At 41.6% G+C, this 21301-nt stretch overlaps 1 protein-coding gene across 1 annotated transcript; it reads right to left on the bottom strand.

Annotated features, from left to right (window-relative positions):
* Positions 8464-13602, bottom strand: LOC109708010 (CASP-like protein 4A1). The gene is made up of 3 exons (XM_020229571.1): positions 13320-13602; positions 10916-11393; positions 8464-8979 (listed from the first exon to the last, which is right to left on the bottom strand). The coding sequence occupies exons 1-3, from the start codon at positions 13477-13479 to the stop codon at positions 8616-8618; spliced, it is 1002 nt and encodes a 333-aa protein (XP_020085160.1). The 5' UTR covers positions 13480-13602; the 3' UTR covers positions 8464-8615.

Genomic DNA, 21301 nt, shown 5'->3' with positions numbered 1-21301 from the left:
TTCAAATTGAATTCACTCCCTGTGCGAGCTCTCCGTGCTTCCTGCCTCCTCGAAAAGTATCCAGACCAGTCTGACAGGCGGCTCCTTTCATCTTTAATGCCCCTCGACTGTCTGCCTCTCTTTCACCATTAATGCCATTAAAATACCTTCACTCAAGTTGGGAAGGGTCCAGGCTATGGCTCAGGGGCCTCTACAGCCGGTATTAGACAAGAATAGACTTGGGGGGATTTACATCTTCCTCGAGAACAGTAGTAGCAGCTTCTACCTCGGACTCCTAACCCCCACATCTTTCTTGAACCTTCCATGTAGACCCGTTGATCTGGCTGATCTGGCAGCTTTGGTACTTGAGTCTATGCACCTCTCTCTATGGGCATCTTCTGGCAAATATGGATTTGGGCCCACTCTGGTTTCTTCCAAGTTGGACGCTTCTCTCGGTTTGGGCCCTCCAGGGATCCAAACCGAGAGAACTTGGATTTGGGCATCATCTGTTGGCATCTTCTGGCAACTACGGTTTTGGGCCCACTCTGGTTTTTTCCTTGTTGGACGTTTCTCTCGGTTTGAGCCCTCCAAGGTCGGGTGTATTTTTCTTTGGTGAACTTGGACCCACTCTTCGCCTCCTTGGGCTTCGACCTGCTGCCGACCCAACATCTATCTGCCCCCCGGGCCCGTGGTGGACTCAATCTCAAGCCCATCGGGGCCTGCTACAGCCTAGGACTCACCTCTAGGTGGTTCGGGATAGATTTTGGAGGCCTGATGGCTGCTGCCAAGCCCCCACTCTGCTATCCGAACTTAACCGGGCTCCTACTCTGCGAACTGATCATTCTCTACTCGGGTTTTCTGCATGGGGCGGGATGGACTTCGACAGCCCACTATCCGCTGCCACACACCCACCCTACGAACATAGCTCAAACACTCTTGGGCTGGATTCCGAGATTCAATCCCTCGACACTGCTCCGACTTTCTCCACCTCTCTTGGTTCCTTATCCTGTGAAGACAATCTCGCTCTAATCCAGCCTAGAACGAGCGCACGCCTTCAGAATCAGAACCAAATGCCGAGCTCTGCTTTATGCAAGGCTATGCACAGAAAAGCGCGCCTTCTTGGGGATGAGACTGTCACGCCCCGGGACCGGCGGAGGCCCTCCCGGTAGCGTGCCCAGACCCGCCATATGTCTACACATATAAGGCGTCTACAATAAAGCGGAAGTAAAAGCAAGAAATAGAACAAATAGAATAGTAACAACTAATGATATCAGAGCGAGCAAAGTTCTATCATAAAAATCAGAGTAATGGAAATATATCCAGACGAAGAAAGTAAAACATAGGGTGATACAAAACTAACTCCTCAAAAGAAATACCAAGATTCAAAAGAAATGTGGTCTCTATACATATACGGGTACAACTCTCAACCTCTCACAAAATAAAACATCGAGAGGTAGACCACCTAAACTCGTCTCTCGCTGAAGGGCTGACTCTAAGCGACGCCCTTCCCACGGTCCCTAGCCTCTCCCGGCGTGGAAGGCTCTGAAAGAAAATATAAAACAGAGGGCGTGAGAACTATAATTTATAGTNCAGGGACCGGTTGCCTCAGGGCTGCCGCAACACTGCTCACTGGGGGACCTGTCTCTCCTTCCAGGGACCGGTCCCCTAGAGTAAAAACTCTCAGGACTTGTCCAGAATTTCAGTTTTCGAACTTTTTAGGTCGAAAAATATTCTACAACCCTCCACCAAGTGTGAAAAAGCTCGAAATACATCCAAGCACTCGAACCTCGCAATTTGCAAAGGTCCAGTGTTACAGAGACTGCCGGATCCGGGGCAGCTTCGCGCAAACGGACAAGGAAGAGGGTTAAAACGAAAAGCCTTCTCTGTGGTGTGAAGCTTTCTGATGCTGGCGCTAAGGAGTTCCACAGCTTCCTGTGCGGGAAGGTCTAGGCTCCTGACATCCACGGAGGTTCAGATGTCTTTGTTGCACGTGTCGCTAGTTTTCGATGTTTAAAATATTATGTTGGAATGTCCGGGGTCTTAACGACGCCTCTAAGCGACGTTGTGTCAAGTCGGTAACTTCTAGCTTCTTCCGTTCTGTCATCTGTTTACAAGAATCAAAAGTGGACTGTGTTTCTCGTTCCTTTCTTCGATCTTCTTGTGGCTCTTCCTTCTATAGGTATCATTTTCTCCCTACATGCGGGGCTTCCGGCGGCTTAATCACATGTTGGAATTCCAAATTCTTCTTGTGCAGTGAGGTTATTGTCAGGAAATACTCGCTTACCCTTCATCTGACTAATCTCACGAGCAGGAAGACTTTCTTTCTCACGAACGTCTACGGGCCGCCTACCTGTGACGGAAAGGAAGAATTTTGCTCTGAATTTCTATCTCTTCAAAGAGTTTGCAATTCCAACTGGATTATTTGTGGAGATTTCAACTTGACCCGAAACCAATCTAAACGGAAAGGAAATCCCTGGAGTACTAAAGCCATGACGATGTTCTCGGATCTTATTATCAACCTAGCAGTCATCGATTTACCCCTGTCTAACCAATCTTTCACCTGGACAAATATGCAACATAGACCCTCCATGGCTAAACTAGATAGATTCCTCGTCTCAACAGAAGGGGATCAATCTTTCCCTCACTGCAACGTCAGACCACTACCTAGAATCACCTCCGATCACTCCCCGATTGTGCTGTCAACTAGAACCCATCACTCACCCGCACTTCGGAGATTTCGCTTCAAACGTGTTTGGCTCACTAAAGAGGATTTTCACTCAAAAGTGCCAACCTAGTGGGACGAAATTTTTGCCAAAGATTCGACAATTCTGACTATCACAGCCAAGCTCAGACACTGCAGAGCTAGAATAAAAGAGTAGTGTAAGACGAACTTCCACAGCATTGTCCACACGAAGAGGCGGCTGCAGGATGAAATTCTTGCTATTGATCTCTTAGAAGAACAACACGATCTTTCTTTGGAACTACGTGATAAAAGAGCGAACCTTAAATCACATCTCCACGTAATTCTGGAGGAGGAAGAAATCCTTTGGAAACCAGGGCCAAACAACTCTGGCTCAAAGAAGGAGACGGTAATACTAAATTTTTCCATGCGGTTGTTAATGGACGGAAGCGCAGCAACTTTATTGATATCATCGAAGACACCAATGGCCAACAAATCACTAATGAAGAGCTTAAGAGATTATGTTTGTTCCAAGCCTTCAAGCAACGGTTCGGTCAAACAGAAGCTAACTCACCTTCTTATGGAGATTGGAGCAGTCTTTACCAGTTTGATAGATTGATTAACGATGACTCCCTTATGTCACCGTTCACTCTAGAGGAAATCAAAACTGCTACATTTCAACTTGGAAGTAATAAGGCCCCTGGACCAGATGGCTTTCCCCTTTCTTTCTTCCAAACTTTTTGGGAGACGGTAAAAGCAGATATTTTTAATGTCTTCACCGATCTATATGACAACAAACTTTTTACCGGCCCAGCCGACTACTCTTTTGTGTGCCTTATCCCCAAAAAAGAAGGAGCATGCAAGGTTAATGACCTCCGTCCGATAAGTCTTATTAATAGCATTCAAAAAATCATTTCCAAGGTCCTAGCCAACAGGCTCGTTCTTACTCTGCCATCCATAATTTCCTCAACGCAATCGACCTTTCTCAAAGATCGACTGCTGACCGACTCGTTCCTCACTGCATGTGAACTAGTCAACTGGTGCTCCAAAACTGGCAAGGAATGCGTAAGCATCAAGGTTGATTTCGAAAAAGCTTTCGATAATGTCAAGTGGGACTGTCTGAAAAGTATTCTGCATTGGTTGGGCTTCAATGACAAATGGTGGGCTTGGATCGAACAGTGCATCGGTAATGCAAAAGTAGCCATCCTGGTTAACGACATCCCGACTACGTGGCTTAAAACAAGAAAAGGGCTCAGACAAGGCGACCCTCTCTCCCGCTATCTCTTTATCTTGGTGGCCGACTGTTTGGCTAGGTTGACTAACATCGCAAGGGACAACAATCTACTTCGCGGCATCGGACCGTCGAGCGACTGCCAAACAGTACTGATTCAATACGCGGATGACACAATCTTTTTTTCGGAGCCTAGGAAATACATCATGCGGAACCTACAGTTTATTTGGAAAATCTTTGAATGGGCATCGGGACTCCGGATTAATATGGACAAATCAGAGATATACTATCTGGGACCCGACTCTCATAAAGCAGACAGACTTGCTAATATCTTAGGATGTAAAGTCGGAAACCTACCGGTTCGCTATTTGGGGTTACTGCTGTACAATAAGAACCTCCGTAGAGAGGACTGGGCTGTGGTAATCGACCGTATAACCGCACGAATTGAAGGATGGAAAGCTAAACTCCTCTCCCAAGGGGGGAGAATAACGCTAGTCAACTCGGTCCTGACTAACTTACCGTTATTCTACCTATCCATCTTCAAAGCGCCGTAGTGGGTTCTACACCGAATTGAAACTCTTAGAAGAGCTTTCTTCTGGAAATGTTGTGACAACATTTCTGGAGCAGCATGTCTTGTCAACTGGAAAACAATTTGCAAAAGCAAGAAAGAAGGTGGGCTTGGAATCAAAGATATTGAATCCATGAATTTGGAGCTTTTATCCAAATGGTGGTGGCACTTCTTTAATGAGCCGCAACTACCTTGGTGCAATATTATTAGGTCCCTCTACTACACTAGAAGAAGGCCCCTACACGAGGGTCGAACCTTCGTTCCTTATTCGCAGTGGTGGAAAAGTATGGTTCGTTGCAGGGACGTCTTCAAATGTGGTTTATCTTTCGAGCTAGGTGACAGACGAAATATCAACCTGTGGTCTGACATCTGGACATGGGAAACGCCGTTGAGCACCTTGTTTCTGGATATTTATGCAACTATTGTTCACAAAGACGCTCTAGTATCTTATTGCTGGAATGCAAATCGATGGCGTTGGCGCTTTATCACCAGGGGGTTTCAGGCGTCTCAATCTGTTCAACACCATTCACAGCTGGCGTTGCTCAAAGATGTGCTCCATCGTACTTATCTCTGCAGCAGACCCGATTTACCCAAATGGAGATGGGCCACCAACCAACTGTTTACAGTCAAATCCTTATACCAGTTCCTCAATTATGGTAGACTTCGAGACCGGATCAACCAGTACTTATGGGGATTGAAAATACCAATCAAAATCAAAATCTTCACTTGGTTGCTACTACGAAAAAGACTACTCACAGCAGACAGGTTGCTCACCAGAGGCATGGTCTTGGATAAACACTGTGTGTTTTGTGCGATGCTGCCAGAAACTTGTGACCATCTTTTTTATAACTGCGTTTTTGCTCGCTTCTTAATTGTTTCCATGGAAAGTCTGGATGTACCACCCGATGCCCTGGGGGACGTCCGCGAGCTTTGGCTCAAAGTAACCGAAACTCCCGACGTCATGGCTAGAGCTAAAGGCTTAACCCTCCTGATAGCAATCTGGTGGGTCGTTTGGACTGATAGAAATTTGACTATTTTTCGGGGCAAATCCTTCAACGCCGTCCGGTCAGTTGAGCGTGTGAAGCTTTTAACTTCGGATTGGACCTCATTTCTTTGAGCTAGCCCCTCCCCCCTTCCCATCTCTTGCTCTCTCTCTTCTTTTATTTCTTTTTTTAGTTTTTTTTACTTTATACTTTTACTTTAATCTTTTTCTGTACTTCATTTTTCGAACTCGGAGGCCTCAGCTGCCTCCACCCCTGTATGCTTAATTCATCTTGCTTTATGAATGAAGCAGGTAGCTCGCTACCTTTTTCTCAAAAAAAAAAACAATTATATATATTTATAAAGTGAAGTATAATTTATCAGATTAAAAAGTTACATATAATTCGATAAACAATGATATGAAAATCACAATATTTTAGCATGGATGGTTATTTTCTCATTTAGAGGCGTAACTTAGAAAGAGAGTTCCTACTTAGTAATGTCAATAAAAGTGAAAGGTACGCAAGGAGGAATATTCTCGATCAAGACTAGAGGGGAAAAAAAAAAGTACAACTAAATCAATAATAAAGAATCACCATAACTATCAATGAGGCTACCAAAAGGCACTACAAAAGAAACCAAAAGTTTGGGAGACGGAAGCTATAACTTCTATCAAGCACCATGTCGATTGACTGTGGGGTTACTGTCAATCGATTATACAATGACCAAAAACTATGGTTCAATCCCGAACTTCACCAAACCATAATCACAGCAAAACCATCTCAATTCTAAAAGGGTAAATTGCACGTTTGGTCCTCAAACTATGAGTTATATAGGTAACACTTTTATCCTCAAACTTTAATTAGTTATAATTTCTTACTCAAATTAAAATTATTGCAATCTAGTCCCACAATGCAATAATCGTTGATTAAATGTAGATGTATATATCATTGATGCAAAAGTGATATAGCATATTAAGTTTTAGTGCATCATCAATCACAATATTTCTATATTACTTCTACATTATGGACATGTTAATATTTAATCAACGAAAAAGTCCTAAATATGCCTATTTAACAAAGTCGCATTTCTCACGCGAGTCATTTCTTAGCGAAGATCCTTGATCATGTCATTTATAAACTTGTTAAATGCAATTGAGATACAGTTAAACCCATAAGATGCTCTAGTGTATTGCAAAATACCATTCGATCGATGCTCCAGGATATATATTGATGTTGGATGCTATCTTCCTTTGGTTTCACAGTCAGAGCACCTTGATTATTATACTTTCCTACACTACAAATGTTTTATGACAGTATGAGACTAAAGTAGTACGTGACCCAAACTTTAAAGACTGAACGTGTTGTTAATGCAAAGAAAACTCGTAGGAGGAGAAATGAAAAAACCAATTGAAGAGTAATAAATATTGCAGTGTTATCAATAGGAATTGTGCCTGTAAATTGTCACTGCTAACTAAAGCTGTTGATAGATTAGTGGGAGAACTTCAATTACTCCTTGTGGATTAGCATAATTTGACTTTTAACATTCTTTGCTTTGACAGGTATTCTTCATTTCTTTGCAGTTTATTTTTCTCATTTTGCCATAAAAGTTTGCTGCTAATAAGGTAATATTATGATACAGTTTACAAACTAATGATAGTAAAGTGCAAATTGTAAACTAGCAATATGCTCTTTTGAACACCCGAGGGTTTATAAAGTTTAACATTCTACTACACACACCGACGGTCCCAAAGGGTTTGGTGGTTGGTACCCGAGACCTAATTTCGAATCCTAGTTGATTCACATTTCCAGCTAAGTTTATTTCTTAATGAAATAAACAAAGCGGGTAGCGTGCTATCTATCTCTCTCAAAAAAAAAAAAAAAACATTCTACTACACACCCTATAATTTGTAAATTGTATCATCTTACTATTTTATTCAACGGCATGTCTTTATAGTGAAATAAAAACAATATCATAAGATAGCCATTTGAATTTATATGAATTTCAAACGAGAGAATCGGTCACAAATTTGCAACCTAGTAAGACATTAATGATGACTGTAAATGGGTTGTGGCCTAATGCGGCAGAAGCGCGAACTATTATTAGGTCGAGAAATCCTCACATAACATACAATTTAGGATTCTAATTTGTATCAAATATAAAACTAATATTCTTAATACGCCTCTTTGATACGTGCCAGGACTTGTTAGCCTACTATTAGCATGTCGTACAAATCTGACTGGGTTCAAGTCTAACTCAAAAGCTTTCAGCAATTAGATGGAGAAATTCCTCACATTATATATAGCATAGGAATTTAATTTGTATGCAATATGAAACTAATATTGATAACAGTGATAAATCATGAACACGTAATAAACAGTTCAATATATTCATATACAAAACAATAGATTATTGTACAGGATCTAGAAATTTTGTAGCTTGGCCCAAGCCCCTGGCCCAACTTTCCTGAATGGGCAGCCAAGGGGGACCAATTCAGCAGCTTCTGTGAGAGTTGAAGCATTCCAAAACTGCTAGAGTTCAAGCCTCAAGAAACAGTACTGTGGAAAACCCAAAAGTCATGAGTAACCGTTGGGTTTAGTTATATTAATATAAACAGTTTTTCTTTATATCCTGAAGGATTATAAATAGAAAAATAGCTAAGGCTAATGTAGAGTTGTAGACAAGGGAGAATGTATTTCTATTTCTAAGTAATAGAGTACTACTGTTTTTCGCAGAATCTCAATCTCTCTCTCTCTCTCATCTGTCTTTCTTGCACTTAGTTTCCGAGAGTGAGTAGGTCCCGACTAGTAAGATCAAGACAGCCTTGCTCATCTTTGAGTAAGAAGACGGACGCCGCACGAATTTTTGCAAGTAAAATCACTAAGTCCGTAACATAATGTTAGCTAAAATAAAAAGAAAACAGCAGTAGAAGAAGATTGGATATAGCTAGTAGTAATACATAAACACAATCAAACAACTAGCACTCTCTACCTCCATTTTAATACATATCTTTGCTATATCACATTAACTATGAGAAAATCTCACACATATATAAGAATATCACCATCATCGCCAATACATGCAACACCAATTGTAGCAGTTTTTATATGCTACCAATAACCAAGGCCAACGACACCGATTGACAAGGACTAGTAAATTAAAATATATGTATGCATCTAAGAGCACGGAGTAAAGTTGCAGGTAGCGTTAGTCCCACGTCCAGCAACACCTGCATTTGCCCTTCGAAACCGCAAAGCCGTCATCAGAGCCTGCTGTGGTGAGCCGAGCAGTGCGAGGTTTGTGAGCTCGATCACGCTCAGTGTCGGATAGAAGAAACCTAAACTGTTGTAGGAATTCAGAAGCGAAGTTGTGGCTTCTCTCAGCAAAGTCCTGTAGACATCTCCCCTCCCTTGTAGCCCCTGCCACAGTGTCATGTCCATGCCGTATCTCGCGGCCGCGACAGGCCCGAACGCGAGCGCGACACTCGTTCCGGGGCTCACCACCTTCCAGTAGCACATGTAGTCTGGCGTGATCCATTTACTAGCAAAAGATAGATGCAGTATTCATTACAAAGATTTAGTGTTATTTTAGATGCACGGTTAATAAACTTATCAACAATGGAAGGGTTAAATATCTATTTAGAGGCATCTTTTATCATTGTGGGGGCATATTACACGGAGAAGTTACTTCACTCAATCACATTTGGTGGAGAGAAATGGAAAATATCGAAGTACATGCATGAAAGCATAATAAACTTGTATAATCAGGGCCTTCCTATATTGAATCAGGGCCTTCCTATATTGAAGGTCCCAACCTATGGTGGTCAATTTAGTCACTGTCCTTTCAATAGTTATCCCTGTAGATCTGTTTGAATACATGAATATCTTATTCAATAAGATCATGTTTGAAAGTCGGAATAAGTTGTCCAAAAATAATTTATTAAGTATAAAGGTTTTTCTAGTGTGATTGTAAGAAATGAGTTTGATTTTTACTTGAAAAATCTTGATATACATAATTTTCTATGATAACATATCTCATATGCAAGTTGATTTATCTTATCAGAAAAAAAAAAAGAAGAAAGTCTTAAAGGTCGAATATAGTATCTAATTCTAGAATTTAATGACACGTACTTCTCGTGCATCTAGCAAATATACAAACTTCTCAAATAAATTATGGAGAATAACAAACAAATTATTTATACATCCAAACATAGCCTAAATCTCCATAATTTACTTGCGAAGATTATATATACATTTCATAGATGATGAGTGCAAATGTCTAGAATGAGATACTATATTCGGCATTTAAATTATTTTTTTAGATAAAATAAATAGAATTTAGGTAAAATATATTATCCTATCAAATTATGAATATCAAGTTAAACAAAAGAATAAAAATCAAACTTCTCTCTTTCGATACTCCCAATTAAACGCCGATATAAGTATTTTTTTTTATTTTATTCAGAAGCAATTTTAAAGTTTTCACCAAAAATCTCCCTTTGTTAAATTAGATCAGAATACCACGTATGTACACATTTGATTGTAAAATAAGTTTGGTGATAATAAGATATTTATCGTATCATCAACAATGATATTAAAATATTTAATTTAAACAGTAATATATTTTATTAGAGTATATTACTTTATTTATTTATTATTATTACCAATATGTATAGAGTGAATTTTGTAAATTTATGATGATTTCAGTAATTTTTACTTTTATCTTGGATATTTTATATATGTTAGATCTGATCTCCTTATTGATGACTAAACTTTAAGTAAAAAAAGGACTCTTGCTGCCGAAGGAAAAGAATCTATCAAGATTGTTTACTTTAGTTGTAAATATGAATAATTAATAGCTAATAATAATGTTGTAACTAACTATAAAAACCAAAATAAAGAAAAATTAAAAATTTAAAAAGTATCAATAAAAAAAAGTTAAAGTTGTACACCCAAATGGAATATAAATCTTACACTCATTCATCGAATAATTTAAACATATTTATAATTTTCAAATTTTAATGTGAAAAAAATTAAAAAGACTTTGGTGAAGAAATTGGCATTTGGATGGAGTTTGAATGGTGTGCAATTATGTGAATAGGATTCGCTGCGCGCAGGATCCTGCGACCCCGACGCTGAATTTTAGCGCGAGGAATATTCGTGCCATCTATATATACGAGACAACACGTCCAGAAAAATCAACGGCAAGGTGATATGTAATTCCGCGCATAGCGAATCCTACGCAAAGAATGTAGAATTAAACTTAATTTGCTTCCCTAATCCCTCAGGATGAATATATTACCCTATAAAATATATACCCACTTTTGAGACGCACCGGTATATATAATTAGTTAAATTAAAGTGGTGAATACCATTTGAGAATGGTGAGTGGGATCTCCATACATTTTTACTCGGTAAAAAGTGTTGCCTCCTACTAAAATCTAGAGCAAAGTAATCATCGGGCAAAAAATGCGTACTCGTAGGAGCAAGCGGAGGCCTCCACTTGGCGCGCCGGCGGAGGGCGCGACACGGGCGCCGGCGGTGGGCTCGCGAGGGGCGGCGGAGGCGACGGCACCACCGGAACAGCCGCTGGCGATGGCGGCGGAGGCCGAAACGACGATGGCGGTGCACCGCCCGATCGCCCGTGGCCGCCTCCGCCTTCGCCTCCGCCTCCGCCTGCGCCGGGGGGGCAGAATCCGACGGGCTCCCGCGGCTCCGACAGCAGCGGCTCCTCGGCCGCGTACAACGCCATCCCCAGCATCCGGAACATCAGCGCCAGAGGCCGCGGGGGCCCCGCTGCCGCGCCGCAGCTGCTGGGCGCCGCGACGACGCGCGCCGTGCACGCGCTCAGGTCTTGGCTGCCGTCCACCCGCACCGTGTAGAATCCCAGCCAGTTGGTCGTGTCCTCCTTCAACACCGCCCCGCCGCTGCCGCACTCCACTGCCACCGTCGCGCCTGTAGATGTACGTGCACAAATTAATGTTTAAACCACAAATAAATAAATAAATAAATATATATATATAACTAGGCTGAAATACTATCAATAGCACTAAGTTATTGGTGCTATTAGCTTTTTAGCCCTTGGATTGAAAAATATACGGTAAAGATGATGAGGATCCCCTAGAGTTGAGTGGGCGGTTGGTTGAATAGTATAATCTAACAGGTAAAAATAATCAAAAAGGTTAATACCAAGTGCTTGCTACTATCGATAGCATAGCAGCCAGACTCTATACACTACAACAAAAACGGTCTATAGCGACACTTTTAAATGTAGGTACATGTCAAAAAAGTGCTGTTAGCTAAAATTACCGACACTTTTAAAAAGTGTTGCTATATGTGGGGTCGCTAAGTATATAGTGACAGTTAAAGAGTGTCACTATAACCTAAAAGAGTGCTACTAATTTACCAACACTTATTTAAGTATTTACTAACAGCCGAAACTCTATCTCATTGACTGCGGTGGAGGAGAAGGACGACAGTAAAGGTTCTTCATCTAGAATTTCAGTGGATTGAGTAAAAAGAGAAGAAAAGATGCTAATTGATTTTTCTTTTTTTTTTTCTTTTCTGTTTGTAATCGGGCCAAATGGACTAGGTGTGGTGGGTTGAGTAGAGTAATCTTTTATTTTTGGTTGGATTGGGCTTTATATTTAGGCATTAGTAGATGTGTTTTTAAATTTTAGCATAAATAGGACACTTACTCAAAAGTATTCCAAACATGTGTCACTATAACCTAATTCTATTGTAGTGTTATATATATATATATATATATATATATATATATATATATATATATATATATAGAACTAGGCTACTATGCTGTTAATAGCACAAATTTAATTTTAATAATAAAGAAAAGGTTGGGGATAATATAGTAGAGAAAAAGTAAAATTTTGAATTATAGAATTCTAGGATTACAACCAAAAAATAATTACAGGGTTAGCATGTATTGCTTGTTTTCTTTTCTTTTGAGAGAAAGAGAAAGGAGTAAGCATGCTTTGTTTAATTTTTTTTTTCAAATTATTTGTTTCAATTATTTTTTTTAGAAAAAAGTACAGCTGAAATGTAAAATAATTATATTTTTCAAGCTACCAGTTTTAATTTTTTATTTTTTATAAAAATAACTTAATTAGAAATATGAAACAACTAGATTTTCATCTTCGGATCTTGAATGCTAGTTATCAAAAACTTAGCCAACTACGCTAGGCGCGCATGGTAGGTAACATTGCTCTATTTGTTATCCAAAAGACCAATCTACCTGTCATCGTACAAGAATAATCTTAACACTTTTTTTCATGTGCATGTATAGAGCACATGTGAATCATACCATAGTAGGTAAAGAAAAATGATCGAGGTCGAGATTTTTTTTTTTTATTTTTTTTTTGAGAGAGAAAGATAGCATACCTACCNAAAAAAATAAACTTAGCTAGAAATATGTACTAATCACCAAATTCTTTACCACTTGCGTTAAAAACTGACGGTAAAAAAAAAAAAAAAAAAAGTTACTATGAACTGTTACTAATATTGACAATGTATATGACATTTTTACCTGTAGTTAAGCATAAATTAATAAAATGTCGTTGTGATTGCCTTGGAAAAAATATATATATATCAGAGACTTTCTCCGAAGGGACAATTTTAGATATTAACTATCCATTACATGTAATGCATCCCTCCGCACCCGCCACATTTTTATACTCATAAAATCATGAGTGAACAAAAGACTTGAGACTGACTTCATGCTATATTATTTAAAAAAAGGTATTATATTATCGAAAAGACTAGTTTAATACAAACTGTTTCAGAAATAATTAATTTCAACAACATTTACACATGAAAACTATTGGCTTGCGTACACGAGAGAAATAGGGTGAAATCATGTACCGGAGAGGGGATAATCGAAGATGCTACGTTGCCCATCTTTGCACTGGTCGCAAAATACCGTGCCGGTCACCATTGTATCGGCCCTAGCAAGCGTTACACTCCCTCCAATGGCAACTCCCAACACCAAGAGCAAAACCCTAAGTATCATTAAGTGCTCCATGAGATGGAGTAGCTAAAGTGAAAACTTTTAGACGAAACAAAAGTGAAGGGTTAAGTGGAGTAAGTGGGTGATGGGGATAGGAGATGGAGAAGGGAGGAGGGTGGAGGGTTTTTATCTGTTGGTTTAATTTTCTGTTTATTTATTTAGTTTAATTTTGTTTGTTTGTATAATATATTCATATATAGGGGTAAGAGAAGAGAGGGTGAGAGGTGGGAATGTTGTGGAGGTGAAGCGGCTAAAATAAAAGGCGATGGGTGAGGCAGTAAATGGGGTTTGTGTGCACACAACTGTCACCATTTATTGTACCCTGTAATTAAAAATAGGAACGTTGCAGGGTCTCCATGTATTCAAATGTTGATCGTACCAAGTTCGCATTCACTTGTGTGCAGCGACTCAGTTGGAGTCCCCACCTCTGCCATACTTAAACCCTTTTGGTAAACCCACTTATACTCGAACACACCAAAAAAAAAAAAAAAAAAAAAAAAAAAGAAACTATTATCCCGCCCCTTAAGGATATTATTGGCCGACCATGTACGAAAATTATATAAAATATGTTAGAGGATGTGAAGAATGTTAATTTCACAGCTCGGCACAAAGAGTTCCGACGTCTAAGACGCATGCAATCATCAAGCCTTGGCTCTTTCGTGGTTGGGCTATGAATTTTGTAGCTTATGAAAATTTTAGAATGTATCTAGATATTATCACACCCCTAGAAGGGAGTGAATAACTGTATAGCCGAAAAATATAAATCTCAATATAATAAAAATAAATGCGAAAAATAAAATAGCACATCGAGATTTACGTGAAAAAACTCTAATTCAGAAATAAGCCCACGAGACCAACACGCGAAAAAATAATTTATTAAGAGAAAAGATTATAAGGTGATTATCGACTCCACGCACTCAACCTCTCTTAACAACTTATGGATCTCGCACACGTCACCAGGTTGTCCACGCCCTACGATCGAATATATCCACAAACGTCACAGCCACGTCCGAATCCACGGACGCCACTCGAATTCTCAAGCACCCACGATCCGAATCCACGAACTGCCTTGATCACGCCGAATCAACGACGCCACACATGAAGAGTAGATTCATGTTTCTATGGTGATCCTTTGCTTAGAAAGTCGTTGAAGAATCAGAGAAAATCTCTAAGCAAAACTTAAATCAATTCGACATATAGATATTGAATTCAATATCTCGAATTGACCTAAAAGAGGCTAGATCTGAAGTGTCTCTAGGGTTTAGCTGTCTGACTGACTACAGCATCAGTGACTTATCGACACATCTGTACATTGTCGGGACGAATCAGAGACGCAAAAACGGACTCAGACCTGTGAGAGTTGGAGTTTGGACACTGATATCTGCAAAAGCAGGATTTTGAGTGTTATGTACAAGTACCTGAGAGGAGTACCGGTACCCCAGAGAGATTACATGAATGGGTGCTCTCGGGTTTGTACAGTTTGGTGTTGCGTACCGATACCTGTTGGTGAGTACCGGTACTGGGACTCGGTACAGGTACTGCATTGGGTCAGTACCGGTACACGGCTGCTATCTGAGTACTGCGAGGTATCGGTACCTAAGTTGTGTATCGGTATTCAGGCGGCAGAATTGAGTTGGCAAGGAGTCTTTTGGTCATTTTTATTGGATTTTATTGGATTTGTTATGATTTAAAACTTGTTAAGGCCACTTGAGAGCCCAATAATTGTTAATGGGCAGCTTGGGGAGCCCAACTAAAATTTTCATGTGTGATGTTTAGTCCTATATTGGAAACCAAAAAGGTGTTTATTGTTTTATATATTCCCTTGTTCTCAAGCAAGTTGCTTGGAAGAAAATGAAAGTAATGCTCTCGTTTAAATACACATACGCATGCACGGCACGAGCCGAGCCGCGCCGGGCTAGCAGCGGCGCGCGCAATCCATACACCCGGTTTATTTTATTTTTATTTTGTCGGTTTTATCTTTATTTTAATCCTTATCTTTATCCTAATCCTAATCCTAATCTTTATCCGTATAATCTTAGGCTTATCTTGTTCTAGACGGATTTGACGTATTGAAGCAAGATTCTCGCCTAGGTTATATATATGGGGCGAGTTTGCGCGAGCTAAAAAAATAACCCGAGCATACCTAAACCCTCTCGTCTTTTTCTGCTTTCTGAATTTTCGTCGAGTTTTCTCTTACTAGATCTAAAACTTCTTAAGTTCGTCTTGCACCACCTTGGAAGCGTGCCGACGAGGTGGAACGTGGTCGTTGTATCACTAGAAGTAATTGCCGGGAAGACTCGCACTTGGAGGGGCAATTTCGCGTCTAGGACAGTGCTCTACACGCCTCGATCCACAGGCCTTATCTAAACCTTATCTTTACAATATTTTTGTTTAATTTTGTTTTGGAATTTTTCTATAGTTGAAATTGAATTTTTGAGTTGTTTTTAAAGAGTATTGTAATAAAAGATCAGAAAGATTTTTTCCAACAATGTAGAAGCGAAATTATTTTTTAATTTAATCTTTCTGTTTCTTTTATTATAAGAATTAAAATATTTCTTGATCTCTCTGAATAAAACGTAAAATTTCTTACTGTTATTTTTCTGAAATTCAAAACTGTTTTTTGACATAACAGTAGAATTAATTTGTGAACAGATTATTTTTTTATTATGGAGGATTCGACGAAATCGTTTACTTTTGATGGTCATAATTTTAAAAGATGGCAGAACCAAATGAGGTTCTGGCTCACCACACTTGGGCTGGTTCTGCTATCTCGGATTCTGCCGAGAATGCCAGTGGATCTGCACCTGTAGGTGCAACCCAGAATATGATCAATAGACCGCTTACTCGAAGCCAAGCCTAGACTGGATCCACTCCTCCCACTTCTGAAATTGTAACTACATCTGCAACTACAACCGTACCTCCCGTTCACCATAACATGATCAATTATCATTGTTTAAACCGAATTCTTTGTACCCTATTTGACAAATTATATGACATTTACTGTAGTGCTAAGACAGCTAGAAAACTTTGGACATCCTTAGAAAATAAGTATGGTCAAGTTGATCCAACCCAGAAGAGATACCAAGCGTCTGATCTAATTAAATTTAAATTGGTAGATAATAAGTCCATGTCTGACCAGCTTCATGATTTTGAGCATATAGTTCAGCAGCTTAGATCTAGTGGTATAGATCTTGATAAAAGTTTTTTAGTTGCAGCCCTTATAGATAAGTTGCCACCCTCTTGGTCGAACCATAAAAATGATTTTAACAACAATCAGAGAAAGCTATCCCTGAATTATGTCTTAAGATCCATTAGGATAGAAGAGTCGAACCGAGCTAAGGATAAGAAGCCCAGTGAACATTCAACCCAAGCTAACCTAGTAGAGAATCCCAAAAATAAGGGTAGAAACTTTTAGCCTCACCAAAACTTTTAGCCTATAGGTAGTTCTAGCAGGCCTAGAATTAGTGAACCTATAGAAGAGACTGAACCTAGGAGAAGTAAGCGTCCTAGATTAGCGAAAAATTTTGGAGATGATTTTTGTGTCCTACTAGTAGAAGATACTCCATCTACCTATGATCAAGCTATGACGTCTACAGATGCATCGTTTTGGAAAGAGGCTTTGTAATATCCGAGATTTTGATAATATAATTAAACCCTCTATTGACGATGTTTTTATGTGTAATGTAATTACTTAAGCACTCGTCAAATTTCAAGAGAAAACGAGTTAGGATGGAGAAGTTACGCGACCAGCAACAATCACTTAAAGTGAATAGTAACTCCGGTTTTCGGAGAAGCCAATGAATAGAGAAGGCTTCTGGTGCGTATTGGACTCCGAATATAGCAATCCAATAGCTCGTTTTCGACAGTTCGACTATCCTGGACCCAATGGCACTGACAGATTTAGGTTCTGATGCATGGTTTTTGAGAAAAGGGGGTTTGATTGGATTTACATATATATATATATATATATATGTGGTTATATGGTGGAATGTAATGAGGGTTGACTTCGTCGCAAATTGGCGACCAAATCAGATGAAGCCTCGATGCCCCAGTCATGTTGAACGCGCTTGCGCGATCCGATCGGAAATCTGACTGACGGATCTTTGGGAATCGCGAAATGTTCACTGAGAGGTCGAAATCAGCAAAACGGAAAAATCGCGAAAGGTCTAATATTTTATGCGCCGTTTTGCGTGATTTCTAATGTTGAGGGACTTGTGCGCAATGTACACTTGCTGGCAGGGGACCTAGTGGAAAATAGTGGACTAGGGTGGACTATGCCGCAATTAAACCATATACATATATATAGTAGTTAGGGTTCCCATGCTTAACCCTAACCCAAATTCGCCCCTCCCCTGCTAACCCTAGTCCACCAGCCGACCTCATCTCGACCCTGCCTTGCCTGCGCGCGCACCCAGACCTCCGGCGAGCACTCCGGCCGCCAGTGATCCCTGCAGCACCACCCTCTCCCTTCCTCTCGGCCACCCTCTCCTCCCTCTCGGCCATTAAACTTAGGGAAGCTCCAAATCACCCCTGGAAGCTTTCCCTTGGCAGAGATCCCTCTCTCGCATCGTCACCGGCCGTCCCCGCAGTCAGCACGCGCCGCCGGAGCCACATGTGCGAGCTGCAGCCAGCCTGGGTCAGCACGGGCCTAGCTGACTTCAGCTCGGGGCTCATTTGTTGAAGCCGCCTTAGCTCGGCCGCCCCGACATCCTCCGGCCTCCGGCGCGCTTTCCCGCCGTCCCCGCACGCCGCCGGCCACCGCTCGTGCACCATGCAGCCTCCCAGATTTGGTGTGGGCCGAGGCGGAGCTACCTCGGCCATCGCGTGTCACCACTGTCCATAGCAGGGCGCATCAACTTCCCTTCGGCCTTCGGCAATGGATTGCCGTTGCCCCGAGCTCCTCCGGCCGCCGCCGGGCCGCCGCAGACACCTGGAACCCGAGAGCAGCTAAGGGCTTGATCTCCTCCACCGTACCACCGGCCGCCGGCTAGCACCTACCCCGGACCGCTCCGACCGGATGCACCCTTCCCCTGCCGGATCGCCCGCCGCCCAGCCGCCGGCGACCAACCCTAGCTCCACTACCTAGGTAAGGCTGTAATTATGTTTCCAGTACTGTATTTTGGGATTCCGGTCGCCTTTCTGGCGATCTGATGACACCCCGATGAATGTAGAAGTGAGCACAATCATCGTTATTTCGTGCTGAACATTGTGCTCACCGTCGTCGGGGTCAACGATGCCCTGGTTTGTGTATGAGACGCGATCTTAGCGTGGTGCGCGCTATTTCGCTGAGTTCCGTGTCACTCATGCGCGTGCCACAGTGGCCGACAGTGCTCCGAAAGGTGAGCACAGCCTCCGACACGCTGAGACATGTCAGAGGGTGTCTCGGCTTGGCTGATTGATCTCTGGTTTGCGTAGACGAACCTTAAAAGCCCCGAAATCACATGAAATAACGTGATTTCATGGAATCGGGAGGGCTTTTATGTAATTTGATTCGTCGTGGCTGCTGTTGGCAGCATGTATGGGCGGTAGGTAACCTCTAGACCGATCGTCCAAGGCCCTAAGCCTTTCCGGAAATTGAAAAGTGATTTTCGGAGCATTTTTTGACGAAATCTACCGACGGAACACGTTTTCGGTTCGAAATTTGTCCGACGGTGCCTTGTGGTTGATTGTTGTGTTGCTGAGCCTGGTTGGCTAGTCACCCGTGTCGTTTCGGGGTTCGAAAACGACGGGTAAGCGACGGTGGGTTCCGGTGTCGAAATCGACACTTCTGGGAACCCGGATCGGAACGATTAGCCGACGATAATCGTTCCGATGCGAGGCCTTATGTTTGCTGCCAAGTCCCTTGGATAATATGTTTAGTGGCAGCGGATGACTCGTATCTTGAGTCGGTATGTGCCAGGACAGTTCGTGGGTCCCGCGGAGTCCCGGTGCGATTTTCAGGACTTCCGGTGAGTTCGGCAATCGATTTTAGGAAACCGATTCCCGTGGGGCTATGAGTGGGGATTGTGAGTTAGCGATACATGTTAGTAGGTTAGATTCTAACCCGGTGGACCTTTCGTAGGTTCGATCGTTCCGTCTCCGCAGTCGAGAGACCAGTTCTATAGTTGTACAGGTGGGTACTTCGACTCGAAGTCGGTACAGTGGTGCACGCTCGGTGACGTTCCTTTCACCCTTATTGTTTATATTGCATCTGATATATATATATAGCCTTGCACCCATATTGTTCCCGTATTTACTCTACTCGGTTGTTTCCATATTTAGTATCATGAGTAGGAGTAGAGTAGATGTTATCTGTATGTGATATCTATGACCTGGTTGGTGGATCCTCCTATTTTGTATCTGTGACTTGGTTGGTCGGTTCTCCTTTGTGATATCTATGATCTGGTTGGTCGGTTCTCCTATTTTGTGTCTGTGACCTGGTTGGTCGATTTGCATATCTTACTTGTGACCTGGTTTGTCGAGTAGATTACTTGATGACCTATACGGTCGATGTGCCCCGGGGGGCAGGATTGTCGGCTGGTTGCAGACGTTGGTCATTGAGCATATCAGCATTGATCGCCCGATACTCGTCGCATTTCACGAGCACCAGCGGTCTGATCCACCACAAGAGGTTGTTCTTTTTCGAAAAAGTGGTTGCAGGTGTCAACCCGTGAGCCCTAGAGGGGTTATATGCATGGTAGAGTAGCTGTCACGCCCGGGTACCCAGCGGAAGCATATCCGGCACGTGTACAGACCCGCCATACACCTGCAGTATATAAGACATCTACAAAAAGAAGCAAGTCGATAGGAAGAAAATATAGAAAATCCTATCCTGATATCAGAGCAAAGTACATGACGATAATACTATCAACAAAAGAACAAAGAGTAACCAAACCAAAATCTCACATCAAAGAGAAGTAAGAAAAACTATAATCACTGGTTCCACATACTCATATACATCACAGGGTTACTCAAAACATAGGTACAATGGTAGTCTCTCTAAACATTGGGACATCACCCCTGGCCGTAGCCCGAGTAGCAAGGTTATCAACTAGCACGCTCCAAGCTATGACTAGCTAGACGCGACTCCCTTGCCACGATCCCTAGCCTCTCCTGTAACAGGCTTTGTAAAAACAATAATAAAAAGGGCGTGAGAACTATTACACAATAGTTCCCAGTAGGTAAGCCGCCAGCCTCGGTGAATTACACCACTAAGCTCATGATGTACTGAATGAAAGTAAAAGCAGTAATTGCATGATATATTTATGAGGCTAGCAAGTAATAAGCATGAAATCAACATGTAATTAATTTCTACACTAATGAATCATTTGCATAAGAAAGGTATAGCAACTGCTGTAATCATGAACATAAACATGAACATAAGCACGATTGTGTAAGTAACTACTGTACACTATAACCGGTAACCATTCATTACTGTCAACTGTCATTTAGAACTTTCATTTCATTCAGAGTTTTCCTTTTATTCATCAGGACCTACACAAGGTAGTCCGGCTTGTGCCGCGCCTAATGGCCCCATGGTAGTATACACTCCCCACGGCAATCCATTTCGGCACCCAATCCCGCACGGGCGAGCAACTGTCGCGTAGGCCAACTCCGGAGTGCCAGCTTGTAGGGAGCTACCCTCACAAGCGTGTGCGAATGAGCACAATGGCAAGCAAGCAAGGTCTATAGTTCAATATGTCTCAACATTAGGCCGTAATGCACAATGTTCTCTCTCTCGATCTATTGATCGGAATTCCAATATAACAAATATTGACAACTAGTATCCATTAGATTAGTAAACATGTGAAAGTAATGCTAATTTATATATGGCATTAGAAACTTTCCACTATCATGG

The sequence above is a fragment of the Ananas comosus genome, linkage group 3 (assembly GCF_001540865.1).
Source record: "Ananas comosus cultivar F153 linkage group 3, ASM154086v1, whole genome shotgun sequence".
Taxonomy (NCBI): domain Eukaryota; kingdom Viridiplantae; phylum Streptophyta; class Magnoliopsida; order Poales; family Bromeliaceae; genus Ananas; species Ananas comosus.
This window is presented reverse-complemented; position numbering and strand designations above follow the sequence as displayed.

What these genes read in the sequence shown, in the direction of transcription:
- LOC109708010 (XM_020229571.1), bottom strand. Translation starts at nt 13,479, where the DNA reads ATGGAGCACTTAATGATACTTAGGGTTTTGCTCTTGGTGTTGGGAGTT. An exon ending in CTTCGATTATCCCCTCTCCG is followed by an intron (nt 11,394 to 13,319) that starts GTACATGATTTC and finishes GTACATCTACAG; the next exon opens with GCGCGACGGTGGCAGTGGAG. An exon ending in GCCTCCGCTTGCTCCTACGA is followed by an intron (nt 8,980 to 10,915) that starts GTACGCATTTTT and finishes ATCTTTTGCTAG; the next exon opens with TAAATGGATCACGCCAGACT.